At 48.0% G+C, this 22738-nt stretch overlaps 1 protein-coding gene across 1 annotated transcript in view; it reads right to left on the bottom strand.

Moving 5' to 3' along the window:
* The window catches only part of IGDCC4 (immunoglobulin superfamily DCC subclass member 4), an 89249-nt gene that overhangs the window by 48543 nt on the left and 17968 nt on the right, over window positions 1-22738 (bottom strand). Inside the window, exons 2-3 of the mRNA XM_027714733.2 lie at window positions 10211-10531; window positions 3169-3310 (exon numbers count right to left, since the gene is read on the bottom strand). Of these exons, the coding sequence (XP_027570534.1) occupies window positions 3169-3310; window positions 10211-10531 (463 nt within the window). The remainder of the gene's footprint in view (window positions 1-3168; window positions 3311-10210; window positions 10532-22738) is intronic.

The following is a 22738-nucleotide window of genomic DNA, read 5'->3' as shown; positions in this document are numbered from 1 at the left end:
TCGAGGAAGTTTCCCTGATGACTCAGAGCAGACAGTTGGCGAGGGCTTTTCTTCCACGCAAAGGGCAGAGCTTTCTGTCTGCTCACCTTCTTTGTGGATTAAGCAGAACACAAAAACTAAAGGACAGACAGACACACTGGAACCTTGGCAGTCTCAAGAGTTCTGCTGTTGACAGCTGCAGTGTCAGGATCTCACAGGAGCCAGCCTTGAAGGGTAGTGAAAGGCAAGTGCCCCACCTGGAGCAGGTTGAAGGGCAGCACACTCAGACCGGGGCACAACTACCACGGACACAGAGCAAGAGCAACAGGGCACGCACGTGTAGCTGTTCCCCTCCCTGAGCAGACTGTACCTGAGAGCACAGAGGGGCTCACAGCTGCTCATCAGGGCAGTGCTTAAGAACTGAAATCAAGCACTGCAGCCTTGTGTCTAAAACCTGCAACCCTACAGCTCACAGAACATTCCAGCACTAACAGCCCAATTCCCTCTCCTATGTTCTCCCCAGTAAACTGCCAGCACACCCTTCCTGCAGCCTTTTGAAGGTGTCCAGAAGAGACCAAAGCACCAGTCCTCAGGACAGTGAGGAACCTGCAGCTCTGTTGCAGACTCAAAGTCCGCGAGTCCTTTTTCTCACAGCTCAAGAGCCCTATTTGAACATGAGCCATATTAAGGCTCTCCTGACACTGCACAGAAATAAACTCTTCACACAGATAAAACCCTCCCTTAGCCAAAATGTGGAAAAATATACTGTGATTGCAGAGCATGTGATCTGGAGGTTATGGATGTGCTGTGCAGACCTCCAAAGGCCTCTGGTTCATAGCAAGTGCTCATCTTGGCTCTAGAGAAAATAAACGGCAATTTGGAGCCTGATATGAAACCCAGCCAGCATCTAAAGAGAGATCACGCCAAGAGATGCTGCACACACCCCAGAGCAACTGCAGTCTAGAGAAATCCTGCGAGCCACCTCTCAGCAGCTGCTGCAGATTTAAGACCGTGTTTTTTCAACATAATTCAGAGCCAGAATTGCAAAATACTTCTGTGCCTTACTCACGCACAGAATTTAGATTTTGTCCTGAACAGGGACAGGAAAGGTATTCCAAAAACACCAATCAGTACTTTATTACCCTTTAGGGTGTCTAAGTATTTTTTAAGCTCAGCCTTCAGTATCTTTGAGGTGGCACCATGTTAGAACCTGCACCCGGGGCAAAGGCTGTAATGAGTGCCCAAAGGTAAGATCGACAAAGAAAAGGGGGAAAAAAAGACGGGAGAGAGGGAGAGAGGGAGAGAGGGAGAGAGGGAGAGAGGGAGAGAGGGAGAGAGGGAGAGAGGGAGAGAGGGAGAGAGGGAGAGAGGGAGAGAGGGAGGAGAGGGAGAGGGGAGAGCGAGAGACGAGAGTGCAGAGAACTCTTGAGGGGACCTGAAAATCGGTTTCTCTCTAACCACGCAAGGAAAGAAGAAAGAAAAATGTGGACATACAAAAAAAGAATTCCCCACCACCGAAAGAAAAGAAAGAAGAGGGGGGCAATGGAAAAGGAAGAGGGGGAAGCAATGTGAGTTTTCCACGATTATTCTCTCTGTCTTAAAAGAAATCCCAAGCCCTGGTGTAACAGCACTACTCCAGGGTTGTATCTCCAGCCTCAGAGCCTGATTTTGCACCCCTCCCAACCCTGCTATTCTGGACTATGAATCATACCCCCCACCTCTGCCCAGCCACACGATTGCTTTTGCACAGGCTCATCCCTGTGTGCACAGGAGGGAGCCCACAGCAACCAGGGCAGCCTCAGATCCGGTCCTCAGGCACGATGCAGGGAGGATAACACAGAGCTCTGGTTGGCAGCCAGTGTTTCCTGGAATTCACTTAATTCCTTCGAAAGCCGGTTATATTAAATCCAACAACAACTAGACAACAACAAAAAAAAGCAAATCCTTCTGAAAAAGCATATTAGCTAGAACATGATTTAAAAAGCAAGATTTGCAGCCAGAGATTATGGCCTGGCTTTTACAAGGAAAACAATTTTCAGGCTGCCCGTGATGAAAGCAATCCCTGAGCAAGTAATTTCACAATATCCATCGAGCTGTCTCATTAAAAAGCCATTGCCCTATCTATGGCACACTTCTCCCTGCAATCCCTTCTTTTTTGTTTTTTGGGTTTTTTTTCCCCTTCCTTTTTTATTAATTAATTTTCTTCTCCTTACAAAGCAACAGCCTCCTATAAACCTTTAGATGCCACACTTCAGACTCAAGGATATAAGTGGTTATTCTTACAGAAAGCCACTGCTGCAAAAGTATTCCTAAACCTTACCCCACCCCTTTCTTTCCTCTCCTGCCTCTTGGATTAACTTCCCTGGGAAGAAAACAGCTCCTTCTGCAGAAAAGAAAAGGAGTTTTTAAGAACTAAAGGACAATTCAGAGACTGATCCCCTGCAGAAGTCATGTCTACAGACCAACTAACAGCCAACTAATAGTTTATCCCCTTCTCATGCCTTTAACTGACTTTCATTAAGGAAAAGGTATCATGCTGCAGGACTCTCATCTTTTACAAAAATATTAAAAAAAGGAAAATTCAGGGTCTTTTATTAGATGCCCTCCCAACGTGGGAGTAAAACAAAGAGAAAGACCTCCCAGGTTACTGAGCACACACTGTGCTCTAGAAGAGTCATTAACCCTGAGATAAATCCGTGTGGGAAACCGGTGAAGAAAACAACTGTCTCTAAAGCCACAACCAGAAAAAGAAAAACCACATCATGGAGTTCAGTTGGGTACACCCAGTACCCCATGGTAAACTGGAGAAATATTGCTCATGCCAGGTCCCAGTCCCCCAAAGAATTCCACTCACTTTGCACCAGAGGACGAGCCAAGGGCAGTCCACGCTGCAGCTGCTGTGCCCTGTCCCAGGCACACACAGGTTCTGTGCTGTAACACAGCACAGTATCAAGTTGGGTTTTTTTCTTCTGTGGCTTGGATCTTTGGGGGAAAGTTAATTTTATTTAGGTGTTTTATATGTTGCATGGGCCCCTCGAATACCTCCTCTTAAATCACTTAATTATCAGGCCCAAACCTGATCAGCTCTCTCTTCATTCTACCTTCTTAAAAATAATTTCCACATCCTGAACAGTCAGGTTCTGTTTTGCTCTTTTTCAAGCTGACCCAGAAAAGCAACCAGGGAATCACCTGGGTTCTGCTGGAACAGCTTCATGGTCCTTCTCCCACGTGATGACAGGGGAGGGCAGCCCTTCGATCCGACACTCAAACCGGGCCATGCCATTTTCTTCCACCGTCTGCGACTCCGGCTGCTGGAAAAAGCGTGACAATGCTGGGGAAAGAAAAAGGGAAGGAAAGTTAATAACTCAGTGCTTCTGCTGAGCAATGCAAACCTGCTATGATGTATGAGCTATGAGGAAGGCTTTTCCCTCCCAAAGATAACCTGAAGTGCAATTCCTCCCTTTCCTGTGCCCTGCAGACCCTCAGCAGTCCGAGCAGCAGTAACTGAAAGGTTTCAATTTGCAAATTTGCTTCTTGCCTTATTTTCTCCCTCAAGGCAACAGCGTGAGAGAAAGGCAGGCAATTAGCTGGTTTCAGCAGCTACCTTCCTAAATTGCTTCCTTGTCTTTTCCCTTGCTCAATTTGGGAAGGACATGCACAATGAGAAACAGAAGGGAAATGCCACAGCCGGAGAGATGAGAGTTTCCCCTTGTCTTGTAGCATTCCTGCAGCCACAGGAAATTAAAGCAAGGCAAGAGGAAGAATAAAGCCAGATGGCAAGTTATTTACACGAAACAACTGCCAACGGGCTGGCAGTACTGGAGACCAGGGGCAGAGGCTGAAAGGGCTATGACCCTCCTTCTCCTACCTGCAAAAACCAACCTTATCCTACTCAAGCAGACGGGATGCAGCCAAGGGGACACAGACACCTTGCTAAGAGGAAGACGATGGATTTCATAAATGCCAGGACACTTGTTTGCTCTCCAAGGCTCACCCCTGTCTGCATGTGTCTTTACTATAGGGTGAACTTGTTTTGGAGATAAAGCACTAAGGTTTGGGATTGCTCTTGGACCGCACCCTGCCCATCCTTCACACGCAGCTGCCTCATCTTCCTCCCCCTTCCATGCACAGAGCAAAACCCTGCTGACTCTGGGAGCAGAAATCCTCCCCTGGGGCTGTCAGCATCTGTCCTATCAATGGCATAACCTCAAGGCATCTCAGTCACACGGTGGAGAGTTGAATATTCATGCAGGCTCCTGGATGGGGGCAGAAAGCCTGTATTCTTCTCCACCACAAGAACTGGCTCCTGCTTTCAATACGTCTCTGTTAAACTGCCCTTGCTGTGAAACCCACCCTGCCGCACAAACCATCCAGCAATGCTGGAACACAGTGCCAGAAACCCTCAACGTGGCACAACAGACATAAATTTCAGCCAGAAAACACACTTGACTGCTGGGCCAAGCACAGCACTGTGCTCATAAGGACCCCAAGTGACCTTCTGGCCCTCCAATACAATCATGTGCTTGTCCCACCACCGCTTTCCAAGAACATCCATCATTGCTCTGGATTTTGTAGGACTCCAAACTTGAAGTTTTCTTTGCACTCACACACACACAAACATCCATGCACACACAAACACGCTTTATTGCAGTGCTAGCTTGAGAAAGTATGTAGAGTTTTGAAAATGAAATGCTTTTACATGACCCATTTTAACCTCGGCATATTCTCAGCTGTCATTAGTGTTTTTCTTTAATTTAAATAGTTATCACATGCTTCAAGCAACTCATTGCTCTCCACAGCAGCTACAGACCAAATTCTCCCACCAGCTGTCCACCAAGTCTACTTTTCCAATTCCATACAAATGGCAATGAAAAATATTTTTCTGGAAAAAAAAAACTGAAAAAGACATTAATATGTAAGGCCTAAATTCAGCCAACTGCTTTAGTATGCTCAAATACACACTGTAGACCCCCGTAACACAGAGTCATTTCTACAGATTACAAGATCTTTTAAGCTCATGTTAACAAAACTTGCTGAACCCAAGAGTTTAAAGAAAATTCATCAAGTGCCAGCACATGTTCAGGATGGCACCATCAAAACAAGTTTCTCCTGGCAGCAAATATCCTTAATCATCTTTCCCATTATTCTCTTTTCATCCCACAGGTATAAATGATAGTATTTTGGCAGGCTCTGGAGGGTCATGTACCTGGGAAGGTCACGATGGGAGGGAGGAATCCTTCTAAAAAGAAGAAATCTGTAGGCATCTCTGTTTCCTCTGCTTCACGTTGGGTCACCTGCCTCTCTGCTGTTCATTATTAAGTGGCATCATATTGGTGTACAAAATGTGACAGAGCCTCCTGGGCTACCCGGGTTACCAGGCAATAACCTGTCCTGGCTATTCCTGCCCATCACCTGCCAGACCTGTGCCTGCAAGCTTGAAATTCCCTGCTGAGAACCGAATCCTGCCCTTCACCTCCATCCACAGCCCCATCTGCCTGCTGTGCTGGGCTCTGGAATGGCTCTTCAAAAGCAAAGAGCCAAGAAATGTGCCCGTGACAGATTCCTCATTAGGATGTGGAGGAGCGTGACTAATCAGCGACCCTGATTAGGGAGCGTCCCTCTGCTCCGAGCAGCAGGAACAGCCAGGCTTCCCAAGCAGAGTCACAGCTTCCCGGCAGAGCTGGGAGCTCTGTGGGTGCCAGAGCTTCAGCCCTGGCAATGCCCAGCAAACTGGTTTGGCTGTTAGTACCTTCTTGTGATAACTCTTGCAGGGAGAATTCAGAAGCTGAGCTGCTCCGTCACATTCCATTGACAGGATGAGGATAGTGGGGGTAGGGATAGACTGGAAAAAATCACCTCTGCAAGCAGCAGCCTGAAGCCTCCCTGGTGAAGGAGAGAACGGGAACACAAACAGGGATCTTTTGTGCACAGAAAGCAACACCAAACCAAGGTAAGAACAGTGAAAAGGTTCCTCTGATGCAGGACTGAACAAGACCCCTGGATCTCAGCCCTGCAAGGCTCAGGCACAATCGTGCTGGTCAGGCTCATCGCTGCTCCACAAGCATCTGCATCAGACTGGGGCCAACACTGGGATCAAAGCTGTGATCCCTCTCTCATCCCAAGGGGCACCAGGGTGAAATGGAAGAGGTAGAACATGTCCAGCACCTCCAGTGCTACCAAACCCAGGCTCAGAGCTGTGGTGGTAACAGCTGGTGCTGGGAGGAAAAAGAATCAGGCAAGGCTGCTGTGGGAGGAGAGCACTGGAGAGCAGGTCCTGCTACTCCGATGCACTGCACAGACAAGTCACAGTGAGTGCAGGACAGGCTCCAACACACTGCTCACCCCGGGGCCACAGGGATCCTTGGAGGGGCTGTTCTCCCCCCACAAACACGTTCTGATGGAAGGGGCTGCTGCAGAAGTGCTGCAAAGTGAGAGGTTTTCACGTAAGGAGGCAGGGAAAGGAGATGCTTGAGGGGAAGAGGCAAACAAAGACGATACGCACTCAACATTATTTTCCACTCCTCGGCTAAGGTTTCGCTTGCAAAGCCATCCCGAGCCACAAAACACCTCCTCACCCCTTACACTGATTATCCTGAACACCTTAATAGGCCACTCAGTAAAAATTACCCACTGCAGGTGAGAAGGTGAAGAGCATTACAGCAAATTGCCCTCAGTGACATGCCAAAGTACCGGGCTCTGCGGGCTCTGCACCTCCAGGAGTGGAGCAGCAGCTCCCTCCCCGCTGACATGTTAAACCCAGCTGGAGCCAAGCCGTGTGTGCCAAGGCTTTTAGCCCTGAGCCCAGGGGTGACTGCAGAATGGTGAAACACAGCACCCTCCCCCTCTCCCAGCAGCATGATCCATGCAGGAGGCTGTGAGCTTGGAAAGACTGCCAGCCAGCAACACTACACCCTAGGCAGAAAATGCAGTCTATGCAAGGAATTCAGCCTTCTGAAAGGGGCTCGCTGCTCTCTCCCACAGCGCTTTGCCCCCAGACTCTGTGTGCTCGTCCTCTTTGTACCTTCTGTAATTATTAGTAGGTGTTTCCAAGATGGGGGGTGGCTTCAGCCCCCACTGAGATCACATACACCACCCAGATCACCCATCCCTGAGCCACTCACCTCTGAACAGGCCGGGGAGTGGAAGGGGGACATGCACAGAAAGCCATGGGAGTGATTTGCCAAGGCCCCAGGGCAGAGCCAGCACAGGCTCGGCCTGCGGGGCCACACGGAGGCACAGGATTGCTCCTGCTCTCCACAGGCACCAGCTCCCCACCTACTCAAAGCAGCACATCCATGGATGGTCCAGAGCCTGTGCATTCACCCTGCCCAGCCTGGCTCTGCCTACAGTCATCAGCCTTCACTCACCTATGCACCTAATCCACACAATAAATAGGATAAAATCCATAAAATAAATCCTTAAAGTAAGAGCAAATCCCAGCCTGCTGTTCCTCAAATCCCATACACACCGTGCACCGCAGAGGAGAGACGCTGTGTGTGTGGAGAGAGGATCATGAGAGCCCATGTGGGTTGATTCCTGCTTTGGCCTGGCCTCCAGGTGCAGGAACACTCCAAACCTCTCCCAAGCTCGCTGCCAGCAGCCACAGGCGCTGGCTCGTTCCCTCCAGGCACAGCAAACAGCTTCATCTGACAGTCACAATTACTGTAATTTTCTACAACCTCCCTTCGCACAAAATGTTTAAGCTAAATTAAAAGCTTTAACAAATCTCCACCAATGTAGTTATTAACAGGTAGAAAGCTACACCTTCCCACAGCTACAACAACGCCCCTGGTATTTCCATGTGGGAACACTCAGGGATCTGAGAAACCCACCAACCTGATTCATCAGCCTGAGCAGCTGCTCATTTAACAGACACACTCACACCACGTTCCTCACAGCCTTGCTCCTCCTCATTTGCCACTGCTGCCACAAGCTGTGGATGGGGACCGTGGCACAGATCTCCCTCGGTGGCACACAGAGTGCCAGGGAACACTGGGCACTTCTGAGCCACATGTTTATCCAGCAGAATGCCAACAAACTGAACTCCGGGGCCACGGTGGAAGGATGGAAGTCGTCACAGTGCCACAGCCTGCACACACCATGCAACCTTCATCACTCCAGCCTGACTGCTCCAAAGAGCCTCTTCCAGCTCCAGGCTCACTGCTGCCTGGAGTGTCCCCTCCCTCCACCTGGAAGCTGGCAGCCCTTACACAGAGGTGCCAGAGCTGCTCTGGGGCTGCCAGGGAGGAGAAGGGGACTCCCTGAAACATGGCAGACACACTAACAGTACCAAAGCAGTGCAGAAAAGACAGGTATTGTGAACCCCTCCTACCTGTCACTGCAAGACTCAGTGACACACAGAGTGACCCACATCCCCACATGGGATCCCCATCCCAGGGAAGCAAAGGCCCTGCAGGCCAGAAGGACAAGCTGATGGCAGGAATAACACATCCCACCTGCTGAACAGGTTTTCTTCTACTGCCCTGTCCTGATCAGCAGCGCCCAGGGCAATCAGCACAAAGAATAACTCCATCCACAAGCAAACAGCTTTGGAGGCACCCTGTTCAGCGGCAGCGGAAAATCCCAGGCCTTTACAATCCTCACCTGCTCCAGCTGAATGCTCAGAGAGCAAGGGCTCCTGCCCAGCCCACAGAACAAATTGAAGCAGAGATGCATTTCATTAATCAATCCCTTCACTGCTCTCTGCTCAGCAGTGGGTATTATGGTATGTCAGGTGCACGTGTGTGCCACGGAGGCAGCACTTTCCCTGTGCAGATGGTAATAAAATGAGACACATGAGTACACACAAGGAAAGAGAGTTCACCTGAAGTTCCCCATTTCTGGGAGAAACCCAGAATTAGATGGAAGGAGGCATCACCTATGTAAGCTCCTCTGGAAAAATCCAGGGGGAAGGAAGGGCAATTTAAATCAGTCTCCTGGTTTTGAGGTGTCTCCACTGTTCTCACTCATGAGAAATCAAACACCAAACCCAGGACCATAAGAGAGACACAAATCATTGCAACCAGGCAAGAGGCACAGTGCAAACTTCAACACAAATCACTCTTAAAAGGGAATATATTCTAATTCTGGCTGTCTGGAACCAGGGCAGGAGCAGCTGAATAAATCCTCCTGTCCTCCTGACAGCTTTTCTACTCCAGGACTCCAACCTCCACCTCCCCAGAAAATACCTCCATGCAGGATCCCTGACTCCATCCCCACAGCCCTCAGGGTCCTTTCACTTAACAAAATGCTGGAACCAGCTATTTACCTGGCACCACAAATCACAGAAAGGAGGGAACAGGAGGGATGGGTGACCAGCAATCTGTGGCTGCTGCATGCTAAACATTTTCTGAGCAGAAAAGCAGGACATGTTGCAAAGGTAAAAGACTTTCCCCTGATCTGGCAAAGCTTCACCAACAATGCTGATTTCTACAGCAAAGCACTCACAGCCTGAAACACCCACTTGGCCAAACCTGGACAGCCCTGCCTGGGCTACCAGAGGCTGAAAACATCCCAGTGTAAAGAGGGTGTCAGAACATCCACTCTGCATCTTCACCCACCACAGCTCTGATCAAGTGCCCTGATGGTGTCCTGTGCACCTGCATTCAGCAATGTTTCCATAAGTCACTGTACTAGAGAGAAGTGTTGCTGTATCTGCATTATTTTCTAACCTCATCTGTTTTGTACATCAAGGAATCGTTTATTGGCACTCACGGCCTTAAAATAGCTCCAGGAACCAGCCCTGAACACAAAGGAATTTTATTCTCGAACGCCGTGCAAAGATTCAGTGGTTCAGACTTTGGAATGTCCTTCTCAGAGATCCAAACAGAAACCACCTGGAAGAGCCCTTTCTCTCATCTCCTCCATTACCAAGAGAGATTCACCTCACAAGCTGTCACAGCCAGACCTCCCCAGTCACCTCCCCAGGCACAAGGTGCTGCCCTCGGGGCTGTGAAGTTCCCTGCAAAAACAAGCCCTGCCTTTGGAGAGTGAGGAGGGTCCTGTTTTTAATTCATGGCTGATGGCACTTACCTGGGAGAGTTACACAGGGTGCTCACAGTGGGATAACAGGAAGTCAACGCTGCTTATTTGTGGACTATCCCTAATCCCCTATATATCATTAATAGAACTTGACTTCATAGACATTTTATCTCAAACTCTCAGGGAAGCAGGTGCTCTGTATAAATACCAGGAGGGGAAGGAAGGTCAACAAAAAACCCAGAACACTTACTTGAAAACCTGACTGCAGCCGTCTGACTGGTGACAGTCCCTAGGGAGCTGTGAGACACGCAGGAGTAATTCCCCTCAGCACCGGGATTTTTACTGTCCTTTGCCACAGCCTGGGATGAGATGAAGAGCGATCCATTCGGAAGCACGTGGAGATGTTCCTGCTCCACTAATGGAAACCCATTCTTCTTCCATGTGATGTTGATCACTTGCTCAGCAGGGGTCAGGTTACAGTCCAAAACCACTTCTTGGTTTGGCTCCAGTATCACCTTTGCAGGACCAGCACTACAGCTCAGGTCCAGAGAATCCCCTTCCAACAGGCTCCCTGCAAAGAGAAGACAGTGTTGCAGAAGGGTTTGCTTTCCTTGGTTAATCACATCCCAGTTTTACACAGCAAAGGAAGCACGGCTGGAGACACCAGGTGAAATTCAGCCCTGTGAGGTGGCCAGCACCTCCCATGACACTTGCACCCTGCATTCTCCATCACACACCCCTGTGGCTGCACAACCTGCACCATTTCTGCCACCCTCCACTGGGTCCAGCAGCCAACCCTCCTATCCACACTTGCTTTTTCCAGGCTAGATTCAAGCAGAAAACAGCTGGAAGACAGTGAAGTGATGGCAACAGCAAGAGCAAGCACAGAAGATGCAGTAAGGGCCCAACCTGCCATGACTGTCCATTTCAAGCAAAGGCTCCCCTTCACCTGCACACCAGAGCCTCCTCCAAGGCTGATCAACCCCCACAGGACAACTAAGTTGCACAGGTATCCAGGCCCAGCATGGCATCCCCATAACAGTGACCACAACTTGGTTGGAGCAGGTCCCCCTCTCAGTGGCAGTAAGAGCTCAAGTCCAGCTGGGAATCCATTAAGACAGCAAACTCCCACTGACTTTCATGGACTGGGAAACTCATTCCAAAGCAAAGACAACAAAAGAATGGCTAAAACCATGACCTGCTGTCTCTGAGCATTTTACCCTTATAGGTGAAGCCAGAATGAGAATGGATGGGTGCATTTTTCCCACTGGAAAAGAATATTCCAATTGCTACCAGACAGTACCCAGCACGTGCCCTTAGGCAACCTTCCTGCTGCAGCCTGAGGCCGGAGCAGTGACCAGCAGCAAGCTCAGCTGAGCAGATCTTGGTCTGGCCAACTTCCAAACCCACGTACTCGAGGGGAGCTCCACCTCAGAAACAATGCTCAGCATTTCCTAAAAGAATATTGCCATTAATAAAATGCATTTGCCGTTAGAGTCCTCCAGAGACACTAAGTCAATGTTAGCTGGCAGCGCTGCTTCCACACACCAGCAATTTCAATCTCTGCTGTGCTCAAACCATCACCATCCACTCTTTTTATGGCTCCGCTCCAAATTATTTTGTCACTGCTCCAATCAGAAATGTTTCCTGCCTCTATAACAAGTTTATCAACACTGGATATGAACCACATGGCTCCCTGCCCGTCTCCTATCGCAGAAGGCTACAGATTAATTTTATAGGAATTCAAACACCCTATTAAACCTGCTACTACCTACTGCTGATAAAAGGGCTGCACTTTAAAAGAGTGTGTGTTAAGCATGCAATTAGGGGCAATGACATGCAAAATTACACGTGCAGGGAGATGGAATTATTTCAAGGCGTGTGCCAGAAACCGCAGGTGCCCCTGGAAGGAAGGGTTCAACCCCGCCCACGTGTGGGGCCGATTCGGTGCCCATGGGATGGGAACTTGTCGGGTTTGTCATCGCTGCTGGGTGGTAGAACAACCACCAAGAGTTGGAGTTGGCCAGTTCTGTCCCTTCAGTGATGAGGAGGCTCCACAAGTCCCTACTTGCCTGCTGGCTGTTGATTGCCATCATTATGGGAGAGAACAGACCCCGCCCCAAGCACTGTCACCTTCACTAGCTCATCCAGGGGGCAATCTCCCAGTTCCCAAAGCCAAACTCCAGCAGGATGCAGAGATGCCCATGTCACAGTCAGCACAACAGCCAGGTGCTGTACTCCAGGACGAAGGGGCAGCCACTGCCAACACAGAGCTGCTTGCAAGTCCCTGGATTTAGGGTTTTCCCGCATGGATGCTTCCACCATACTGCTGACTCACACTGTGTGGGAAGAAGGCACAGCCAGAAGAAGCAGCCACTGAGCTCCCAACATGCACACACCACAATGTAATTTCTGGATTTGTCAGCCAGCACAGCCCTGGCAGATCCAGGCCACTACACAGGGACTGCCACCAAACCCCTCCCGTAAGGGCAGTTCTGCCCACTCATTCTCCTGGAGCAGATTAGTCCTCTGAGGATCACAGCAAGCTACAGAACTCACTCACTGGCTCCACAGGAGGGTAGAAGCAAGGGAACATGAACCTGAAAGGCTGCTCCAAATGTACTGGAAAGACATTGCCCCTGGAAGCCTTCCCCCCAAGACAGCCAGCACCAAAACACTGTATGAAATAGGGAGAAATCAAGCCCCCCAAATACCTGTGCAGGTGACAAGGCCAAACACAGGGGAGGGTTAACAGTCTGTGGCCAGGGAGAACTCAGCTGAGCTAAGGACAGGAGGCAACTCAAATGCTGTCATGAGAACTCCCATCCACATGAGAACCCTCATCCATGGAGAAGCAACGATCCAGACATTTCTCCAAAGTCCTCATTCTTTGCCTTCCCTTACATTTGTTGTCCTTAGAAGCTCCTGTTCATCGCTTGGGGAACGGCCCATATATCTGTCCTATTTTCTATTTTCTTCAGACAGTAATTAGAATGGCATTTTGCTGGAAACATTCCTCCTCTTCCAAAGGTGAAGCACAAGGGGACAGCTGGCTGGCTCAGGCAGCCAGGAATAGAGCAGGGATCTGCAGTGCAGCTTCCCATGGTAATAAGCAATTATCAGCCTCTCAAACTTCAATTCCTTAAAAAATTCACTCAACCTGCTTTCAGCAGAGTAAGAACAAACAGCTCCATACTTTCCATCACAGCAAGAAGTAGTATTTGCTTTTCAAAAACAAGTGGTGAAGTTTCTATATCCCCAAATCACCCAGCTCTTTTCCACAAAGCCAAAACCTACCTGGATCCAAGTGTCCGGTTGGTTGGTCAAACACGTGACAACCCAGTGTTATTTGTTATTTAGCACAGCCTGGGAAGGCCTCCTGCTAGGCAAATGAAGTTTCCAATCCAACATCAGGCTGCTCTGACCTGTCCCAAATCATCCAGCCCTCCTTCCTGCCCTTTTATCCCCAAAATACTGCAGTTTTGCGGGACAGGCCATTTGAACATACAGAGGTTGAGCAGCAGGGTCCAGGACCCAAAAGGGGCATTGCAAAAAGCCCCACTATGAGTCTTGTCCTAAGATGTTCAAAGAACTGCATAAACACCCCCTGATTAAGGAAAAAATACCTTCCAGGCTCTGGAAACGTAGGAGGAGGTCTGGTTCAAAACACTGCACTAAATTAGCAAGCCTGACAATGAGATAAAAGCCCCTTAAAGGGAAAGGATCAGAAGAGAGTAAAATTAGTCCAAGTGAGATCAAAGACAAATGAAATCAGGAATGTTAAGTGCTTACAGAAGCTCCTGACTATTTCCAACCTCCATTCTTCACCCTGTAGTGACAGGAATGGGCAGGGCCCTGCTAAAGCACAGAGCCACGTGCTCGTGCAGCCTCCTGCTCACCTTCACCCTCTGCCCTGCCCGAGGTGATGCTGTGATGAACGGAGTCAAGGGGGGCTTCCAGGGCAGGAGCCAGGAGGGCTTTTCACACCTCAGTCCCAGGCAGGTGTTCCAGTTACAGACCTGGGCTTTGGAGCCGGAGAGCTTTTTGCTTTTGACTCCTCTGGAAAGTAGGTTCAACTGTTGAGCTATTCCAAGGCAGACAGGAACGGCTTTGAGATTATAAATCATGTAAAAGTACACACTTACACATAGATACACACAACATACATGTGCATTCACACACAGTTCTGGAGGAATGCAGATGTATTCAAACACAGAGCATGCCCTGGAACGGAGGGTCTTTGATGCAGCAAGTTAAAAGCATTTTGTTCTCATGAGAATTATATTTTCTGACCCAGGCTCTGCAGGGGTTTTTTACTCTCCCCCATGTTGCAAACCCCTAGGCTATAATGTGCATAAAAACAGCCCAGGAGAAAAATGTTCTTTTTCTTCCATTTATTTCCTCACTTCCATCAGCCATCCATCCACCTCCAGCGTCCAGGCCCAGTGAAGTAAATTAAAAAGTCTCCTGTTGAGTGGCATAAAAAACCAAGGCGTTTCAAATGAACAAAGGTCGTCAAATCTTCAAGGCACAAAGCTGTCCTCTGCCCTCCGTGGGAGCACAGCCCCTGCCAGCCTGATTTCAGAGCCAAGGCAGGCATCTGAAAACCCGCATTAAACCAGCCAACATCACTTCCCGAATCACACATCTCAGCATACAGCCAAACCCCACTCCTGTCACCTCCTCTCCTCAGCATCAAAGGGAGGCAGGAATAGCCAAACTTACCACTGAGCAAAGGGGAAAAAGAATGGATTCTGTTGGGTTTGCAATTTCAAATCTGTAACTAAGCAGGTGAAGTGTGAGCGAGAAACACAGCGAGGTCCGACAGATCCCTGACAATGCAATTACTTGGGCAGAGGTGAGACCCTCACAGCAGTGTTTTGCACATCCAGGACATGCAATACTCCAAGCTCATGGAGATGGGAGCTTTCTCTCCATGGCTAAGAACAGCACAAACTCCCACTTGTCTCCTTGCACACAGGGCTATTCTCCTTCCCTGAGGTTTAACCACTTAAATCAAGGTGGAAAAATCCAGACAAGGGAGATGCTTGTCCTGGTGAAATTTTGGCTGTCGGCAGTAAACATGTCCTTGGGCTCTGCTACACAGCATGAGCAAATAAAAGGTTACTGTTCAACAGGAGACAAATGGCTTTGTGCAGAGGAGAACGAGTTGTGGTTTAGTAATTACTGTAAAAACAAAACATACAGGCATAAACCCAAAGGGATGTGATTCTGTGCACTGGCATATCTGTGTTTTTGGACAGCACCTGGCACAGCTGGAATCACCTGATCCACAATCTCTGAGTAAGGTCCCTAAGGCAGATAGAAAGGCAGTATTTGGTTGAGATGTCCTATCTTCTCTAGAACAAACTCGTCAAGCTGGGGGAAGTCAAAGAGGTTTAGGCACACACAAGATCCCAAGGCACAACCACTCCTAGAACCCCCAGCCCACTCCTACAACCCCCACTCAGCAATTCCAAGGCTCAGACCTTCACTTCAAGGCAGGGGAGGCCCATCTTTAGCACAGCTGAGTGAGGCCCAGGGAGCAGCTCAAGGACACACAGCCCAAAGCAGCCAAGGAACTGACAGATTCCAGTGCCTTCCCACGAAACCCCCTCCAACACTTCCAGCCCAAAACAAAGAGAGCTGCACAGAGCCAGACAGGACCCATTACAGCACAGGCCTTGGGAGATTAATACTTCACAGGGAGCAAAGTACAAGGGTTTCTAATCTGACACACTTCCAGAGCTGACATCACTTCTAGTTCTTGGCAGTCAAGAGACTTTCCTGGGGAGCCGCTGTTGTGCTGCAGGTCCCACAGCCTGGAGCCTGGCCAGCATGTTTCCTATTCCACACACATCTGGCACTTTGGAACTGGCTTGTGCACCTTGCAGAGCTCCAGCCAAAGAAAACCTTCCCAGGAACAAGGAAAGCGGCTCAGGCAAGGCGAGCAGAGCACTCGGCCGTCGTGTGTGTTCTGTGGGAGATCAGGCAGCGAGAGGAAAGGGCTCCTCTCTCTCCTCCACATCCCGCAGGAGGTGGCAGGAATTCAAACTGCATTTGAGCCTCTGCACTGTCGCCTGCCTTAATTTATGTATTTATTTTGGATGTTGAACCCGTGGAACTCAACAGCACAATTAATCTTATTTAATTGGGAGTGAACGGCACCGAAGAAAAGTGAAGTTACTACTTCCAAAGGGTTTTCCTACCTCTCAGCAAGCCAACTACTGTGCCATTGTTCTGCTTAATGCAACCTTCTGCCGATGCTCTTCAGACACTCTTAGAGCTGTAGAAAATCTTTACGTTCCCATTGTCTAATTCAAAGAGCTTCTATACTTCAGTGTGTCCCCATTAAAGCAACACAAAGCCCTCTTTCTTCTTGGAAACTTTATGCATTGACAATTACAAGTCAATAGCTTGGTCTCAGTCTGTTTTTAGGGCAATTGCACTTCGCAAGTGGTGACCCAGAAAGAAATCTGGACGGAGGTCTCAACAGAGTCTGCATGCTGGGAGCTCAGCAACATCAGCCCTGAGAGCAGAGCCGGAGGAGCTCTGGGCTTGGAGCACCCCACTCCCATGATCTCTGCAGAATGGGAGGCTGAAAGAGGAGCTGGGCACCTAAATCCCCTCATGCATCACTTCTTCAGCCTCCCCATGGCACAGTAAAAGAGAAAACATTCTTCCACTCAACCATAACGAGGCCTGTGAGACGGAAGGGTCAAGATCCCTACATTCCCTTTCCAATGACCAGATGTTATTGGAACTTTCCACCTTGTAATGGCAACACAAACAAGAAAGTTATACCTGCACCGCCCATTTAGCCTCTCTGGAACAGAAGGCTCCTAAAAGCTGTATCCAGAGCTGCTGGAAAGACCATTTTATTAACACTTGATATCCAGCCACGGCAGAGCAGTGCTCACCAGTGGGAATTCAGCCTTATCCTAATTCTGCATATAAGCAACCTAGATGGTTTATTTAATAATGCATCATCTCCCACTGCTGCAGGAGTATTTATCCAGCTGGCAGCCAGGGACACTCAGATCATCCCCTGTCACTAAGCTGATCCCAGCCTTTCAGGAGCAGCTGGGTGCCAGCCCAGCACCGCAGGCAGCAGGAGACAGCACACGGAGAGTGTCACCAGCCCCACGTCAGGGGGCCGGGTATGAGGCCATGCCAGGAGCAGTCCCCTCACACCCTGCACAGATCCTGCTGCAGGTCATGGTGTGCAGTGTCCTGGTCACTCCCCAGCTCAGGTTTGTCCTGGCACACACTGGTACCCAGAATGAGCACTGGCAGGGCAAGGTGGAGCATCTCCCTGAAGAACGATACCAGGCAAGAGCCTCTGGGCTTTGCCCTCTTCAAATCCCCAGTTAAAAACAAGAGAGCAGAAGGGATGGCATGGAAGAAACATTATCTGAAACACAAGCAATGCTGCATTGCTGTTTATAGGTCGTACCTGTAAAGAATGATATCATCTAAAGCTGTAATTACAGTAAAGATGTGCTGGTTTAGGCTGGGATTGAGTTCATTTTCTTCACATAGGTAAGTGAATATCTTTGTGTATAAATATAACATACATCAAGGAAAATATCAGGGAAATAAAACAGCTGAAAACGTCCCCATCTAAGTAGTTTTAAAGGTGCTCCCAATGCTAAAGTCAACTGTAGCTGCTCATTTCAGCCACCCAAGACTATCAAATCCGTGGCTCGTGTAACCCTGGGAACTCCAACCTAATAAAATCAACTGATTTCTAGAAAGGACTAAATGCTCTCATGCTCCTATAGAAGCATCAGGTTTGCCCAAATATCTGGATGATGCCTTGCAGACAGGGACAAACACCACACCAGCTCTCAAAATCAAGCTCATTCTCATCGAGATGTGTGTTATTCTGATGTATCCCCTGCAAACAAATGGTCCAGAAAGATGAAACAAATCAATAGCAGTAATAATTTATTCATCATGTTGAATTGTCAACGGCAATTATAACGGTAAAGTGCTTGACTTTCACAAAGGTTAAGCCTTCGTATTTCTCCTCTCTGACCCCAGAAAGGTTTCTGAAGGCAGATAAGTCTAGAACAGGCTGAAATCTAGATTTGCTGAACTCAGCCTTTTTCAGGTCTTCTCCCCAGGGTGCCTCACAGTGCTGACAGCAGAACAGGGAGGGCTGTCCCCGTGTACAGGACTATCACTGTAAGCCTCCCTTGCACTGAAGGATGATTATTAAAGTGCCAAAGTGACTTAAACACTAAAATCACTGAAAACCTCTTTGCAATCCCCACACTGCCCGAGGCAGGGAGGGCTGAGCTGTTCCTGTGCCTTTCCCACCTGCTCCACACCAAGCACACCACACACCAGCCTTGAGGCTTCGCTCTATAAACAAACATCTCCAAGGCAGCCTCCACCTCCTGGCTCTCATCCTTCCCTTCTCAAAAATTCAGTGAGGAACAGCTGAGACAATCCCTACAGAAGCTGCTGCAGGCACGGGATGCGTGGGGAACTCAGGACAGAGCCCTGGGTTTGCATCCAGAGATTTACAGTGTGGAGGCACATTAAAATTACAAGCTTGAACAAGCACACTGGAACAATAACACATCAGAGTCCTGTAATTGGGCCCTGAAATACACTTAGTGAAAAATACAGACCAGCTGCAATGTTGGAAATGCTCCTAATGCAATCCAAGGTAATTACTGGTAACAGACCATCAAACAAGTGCATTAATATGCTCTGATCAGAGAGAGAATCAGATGGACAGTCTGGCACAGCAGCTTGTACCTGCAAATTATGTAAATGATTTGAAAGAGCAAAGCCCCAAAGCCCTAGAAACACTAACTCTAATGAAAGTTATTAAATGCTATTTTTGTTATCTGCTGGTGTTAACATCAGAAGGCCCATTTGCTGCAGTGACTGTAATTGTGCTGCTGAGCACTGGTCCGAGCTGAATAAGCCTGAGATTTGCTGGTTTAAAGGACCACATCAGGCTAAAATGACTGCCTTAGATTTGCATGACTTCACGGAAAACATTTAAACACATAACGACTTCCTGCATTTTTCACTGATGTTGGAAAGGAAACCCAGTCATTTTGCTTTTGTGAGATGCACAAGTTCCTGATTTTACTTCATCGCACACACATTTGATCTGCAAACAACACAGAGGAGTCTGAAACAAGATCTGTTATGTTACCTATTTTTACACTTCAACTATTTCAGTTTAGCATATTTTTAGGATATACTTTCATCTCTCCACGCCTCAGAAAACCAAAAGTATGAAGTATGATACAAGCTCCAGTATTATCCCTCTTGAGAATAGTCACTTAACCAGAAACCAGTATTGCCAAATAAAATACACAAAGATCCTTCACCTGTGGGCTACAGTTAAAACTCTAAGTGTATTTTGTAGCTCTTTTCCCCTGGGTTAATGGTTTTGTATATTCCAAAGACACAAATATAAATACATTAAATCGAAAAATGCTCAGTTCCAACAGTGAATATTTTATCAGTCAAGATCTCACCACCCTACAGAAATTGAAGAAAAAAAAAGAAAAAGCATCATACCCAACTTCAAACGTTGGGAAAAGTCAATGCACGGAGGAATGCAACTGTCCCCACTGCAGGTCTGAATCCTGCAGCCAAACTTCCCAACCAACAAGTCCCATCCTCTCTACCAGACAATTCTTCACCCTTTGCAACTCAAACTTTTAGATGCAAAATGCAGTGTAAAGCTCTGGAGCAAACGGACAGAGCCCACCCTGCCTCTCCCTCATTTCAAAGGCCTCCAGAAACTTGGGCTACACTTCAACATTTCCAAAGAAACACACCGCATGTGATTTTATTTTCTTTTTTTTTCACGCTGCAAGACAAGCACACTTCCAGCTTTAACAGAACACCCAAAGACTCATCTACTTCCAGTGACAGTCAGAGCCAGCTCCAGTGGATTCCATGGCATGGTTCATTGTCCATCCTGCTTCCCAGCAGGTCAGGCATGTCCCATGTCACCCAGCACAGCAAGAAAGCTTGGCAGCAAAGGAAAGAGGAAGAGTGTGATACAGGGAAAGGACATGAGCCCTCTGACTCTGCCCTTGCTTGGGCACACAAGGCTTGTGCTTTGAGTGCCAGCTTGGCCCAAGAGCCCTAACTCACCCACCAGGGCAATATGCAAAGGAGCAGACGATGACAACAGCTGCTCCCATGTATTAGTTGTCCCTGTTCCCGCTCCCAGCCCTGTGTAGGACTCACTGCTCCCTTTGCAACCAGACGGACACGGCGACCCTGACTCCAGGCAGCGGGAAAAACACTTCTCCATCACGTGTGCTTCCCCCTTCACAGGCTCCACTTCCAGTTGTCGTGCCTGTCATTAAAAGGAACTCACAACCCGCTGCTGAATGATGTGCTGCAATCAATACAAACAGCCATGAGATCCCCGAAAAAGGACGTGGAAGCACGGCCCAGCAGCGATTTTATGACCAGAGCAGACCCAACTCTCCTGAGCATTTCCACTATTTACACTGAGATCAGAAAATTAAAATGATATTTTATGCTTAATGGTTCGAACAAGACCTGTGAAGTCCTTCTCTCAGTCCCATTTACAACACAAACGCCAATGACAGAGCAGCAGATGGTCAGAAACACTCCCCTAGAATATTCAGGCGATTCAACTTGAATCTGTGCCCAAATCATTTAACTTTAATGGATTCTTTCATTAACAACCAAAGAAAGGGAATATGGTTGCCAGGACATTAAAATCACTTTTTCAATTATACTGTTATAAAATCGAACAAATTAGCTGTAATTCTTAGCTGAAGCCTAAATGGAAGCACGACTTTATGAAAGAAATGAAAATTGATTTGGATTAGTGGGCATCAAGGGCTTTTTAAAAATTAACAAGATTCTTATGACTTCATAGCATGGATGGATTAGCTGGAGGTTTCGCTGCCCTGGCTTTGCTACCTGCCAAGGCATGGCAGCTGGTTTCACAGCGTTCGTTACAGCAGGTTTTAATTAGACTGAGGGGAGAGGATGCGAGGACTGAAGCTGGAAACAAAGTCCTAGAGAAGCTGGGTGGTGTCTGAATTCACCTTTTGGACCTGGCCCAGCAGGGTCTTGGCAAAACCCAGGGAAATCAGAGCATCTGAGCTTTAGCAGGATAAGGACTACAGGCTGGAGTGTTTAGCTTGGGGTGGTCTTGCTTGAAGATCAAGGCAAAACTGTACTGGATGCTTCATAAACATAAAATAAAACCAAGCCCAAGATATCTGCTGTAAAGAGCATACAACTTTAATGCAGGCTATTAAAAAAAATAAAGAAAAAAACTCCAAAACACACCACAAAACCCCAAACCAGGCAAGGATAACAATGGGAGCAGCAGAAAGAGCAATTCATAAAGGAAGCAGGAGCTATAACACTGGGCACCAGGATGCAAGTTACCTACAACACAGAGCAAAGGGGTCACACTAGGAACAAAAATGCCCTTTATATTGTATAATATGAACTTAATGAAAGAGACTTTCACTGAACACATCCTGCATTGATCCTACAGAGCAGGAACCCTAAGATGTACTTTAGAGAGCCATCCCCTGCCAGGGAAGGGAGTGATTTGGAACTGCTGCCAGGAAAAAAAAGAGACTGAAACCAAGCTGGAGACTTTTATACCTGCACTGGACAAAGCCTTTTTTAATTTATTTATTTTTAAAAAGGAAAAAAAAAAAAAAGGCACTGCTGGAACAATCCTGTTCTGACCCCTGTGAGCCGGACGGGATGTTCCAGCGCTCACGCTCCACCCCGAACATCCCCGGGATGATGCACTGCTGAGAGCACCTGCCAGCTGGCACCACTGGCCTCTCTGCAAGGTAAAGGCAGCAGAACATTTCAAAACCATTTTCATGAAATCTTGCAACACAAAGCACTTCAGATGACTCCCCTTTAGGAGTCAGCATTTCATATTTAGTTATTTCTGCTCTTTATTGCAACACAGCGGGCGACAATTTGCATCAGTAAAAGCTGGCTGGAAAAGTTAAATCTTTCTTTGGACAACTGTGAATATTACTGCTTTGCCATAGGCATGCTGCTTTGTCACCCTGTATCTGGCTTTCAGATATACCACAGGGTAATGTTCTCCAATAAATCAAGAAGAGTTGTACCCTTTGAACCAAGCTTTGCATTGTAGTCGCTGTGGGTCTCCGTGTGCTTGTTAGCAGGTTTTAGATTTAAGAAAACAGGAGAAGACATTTTAAATCCAGAACCTTTCAAGCTCCAAGCTTCTTGAATGTCTTCAAGTTCTTTTAATGATTTAAAAATCAGGGCACCCTCTGGTTTTCTATTACAACCAGTGTCAAGACTTGGCCTAGTAGGGTAGCAACTATGCACACATAACACACACAGCCAAGACCTTTATCTCATCTGGGGCAGGATCTGAAAAGCCTGGAGTTGGTAAGAAAGGACACCCCCAGATGAGAGTGTCACTGACAGTGATCTTCTTGTAAGGCAAAGCAGAATGGGCTTCTCCAAACTGGTGCTTTAGGCTGAGGGTGACTTTTACTTTTGCAGCCCTGCAATGGCACAGGAGCAGGCACACTTCAAATTAAGGTGCTTCTGCTGAATGGCAGCAAACATCAGGGTAGGGAATGGTAATTTCCAGCTAAAAGCATAAGAACATCCTCACCCAAACTGCCTGAGCCAGCCAACCAGTGCTGATAAACACTATCAACTGTTCCTGTGAAATCTGGCCTCCAGGTTCACACTGCTCCCAGGCAGGAGCAGGCAAAAAACTGGCACTTCTCAGAAC

The sequence above is a fragment of the Pipra filicauda genome, unplaced genomic scaffold, assembly GCF_003945595.2.
Source record: "Pipra filicauda isolate LSUMZ 115617 unplaced genomic scaffold, ASM394559v2 scaffold70_size2993248_pilon, whole genome shotgun sequence".
In the NCBI taxonomy this organism is placed as follows: Eukaryota; Metazoa; Chordata; class Aves; order Passeriformes; family Pipridae; genus Pipra; species Pipra filicauda.
The sequence above is the reverse complement of the archived record's forward strand: the minus strand, read 5'-3'. Positions and strand labels throughout refer to the sequence as shown.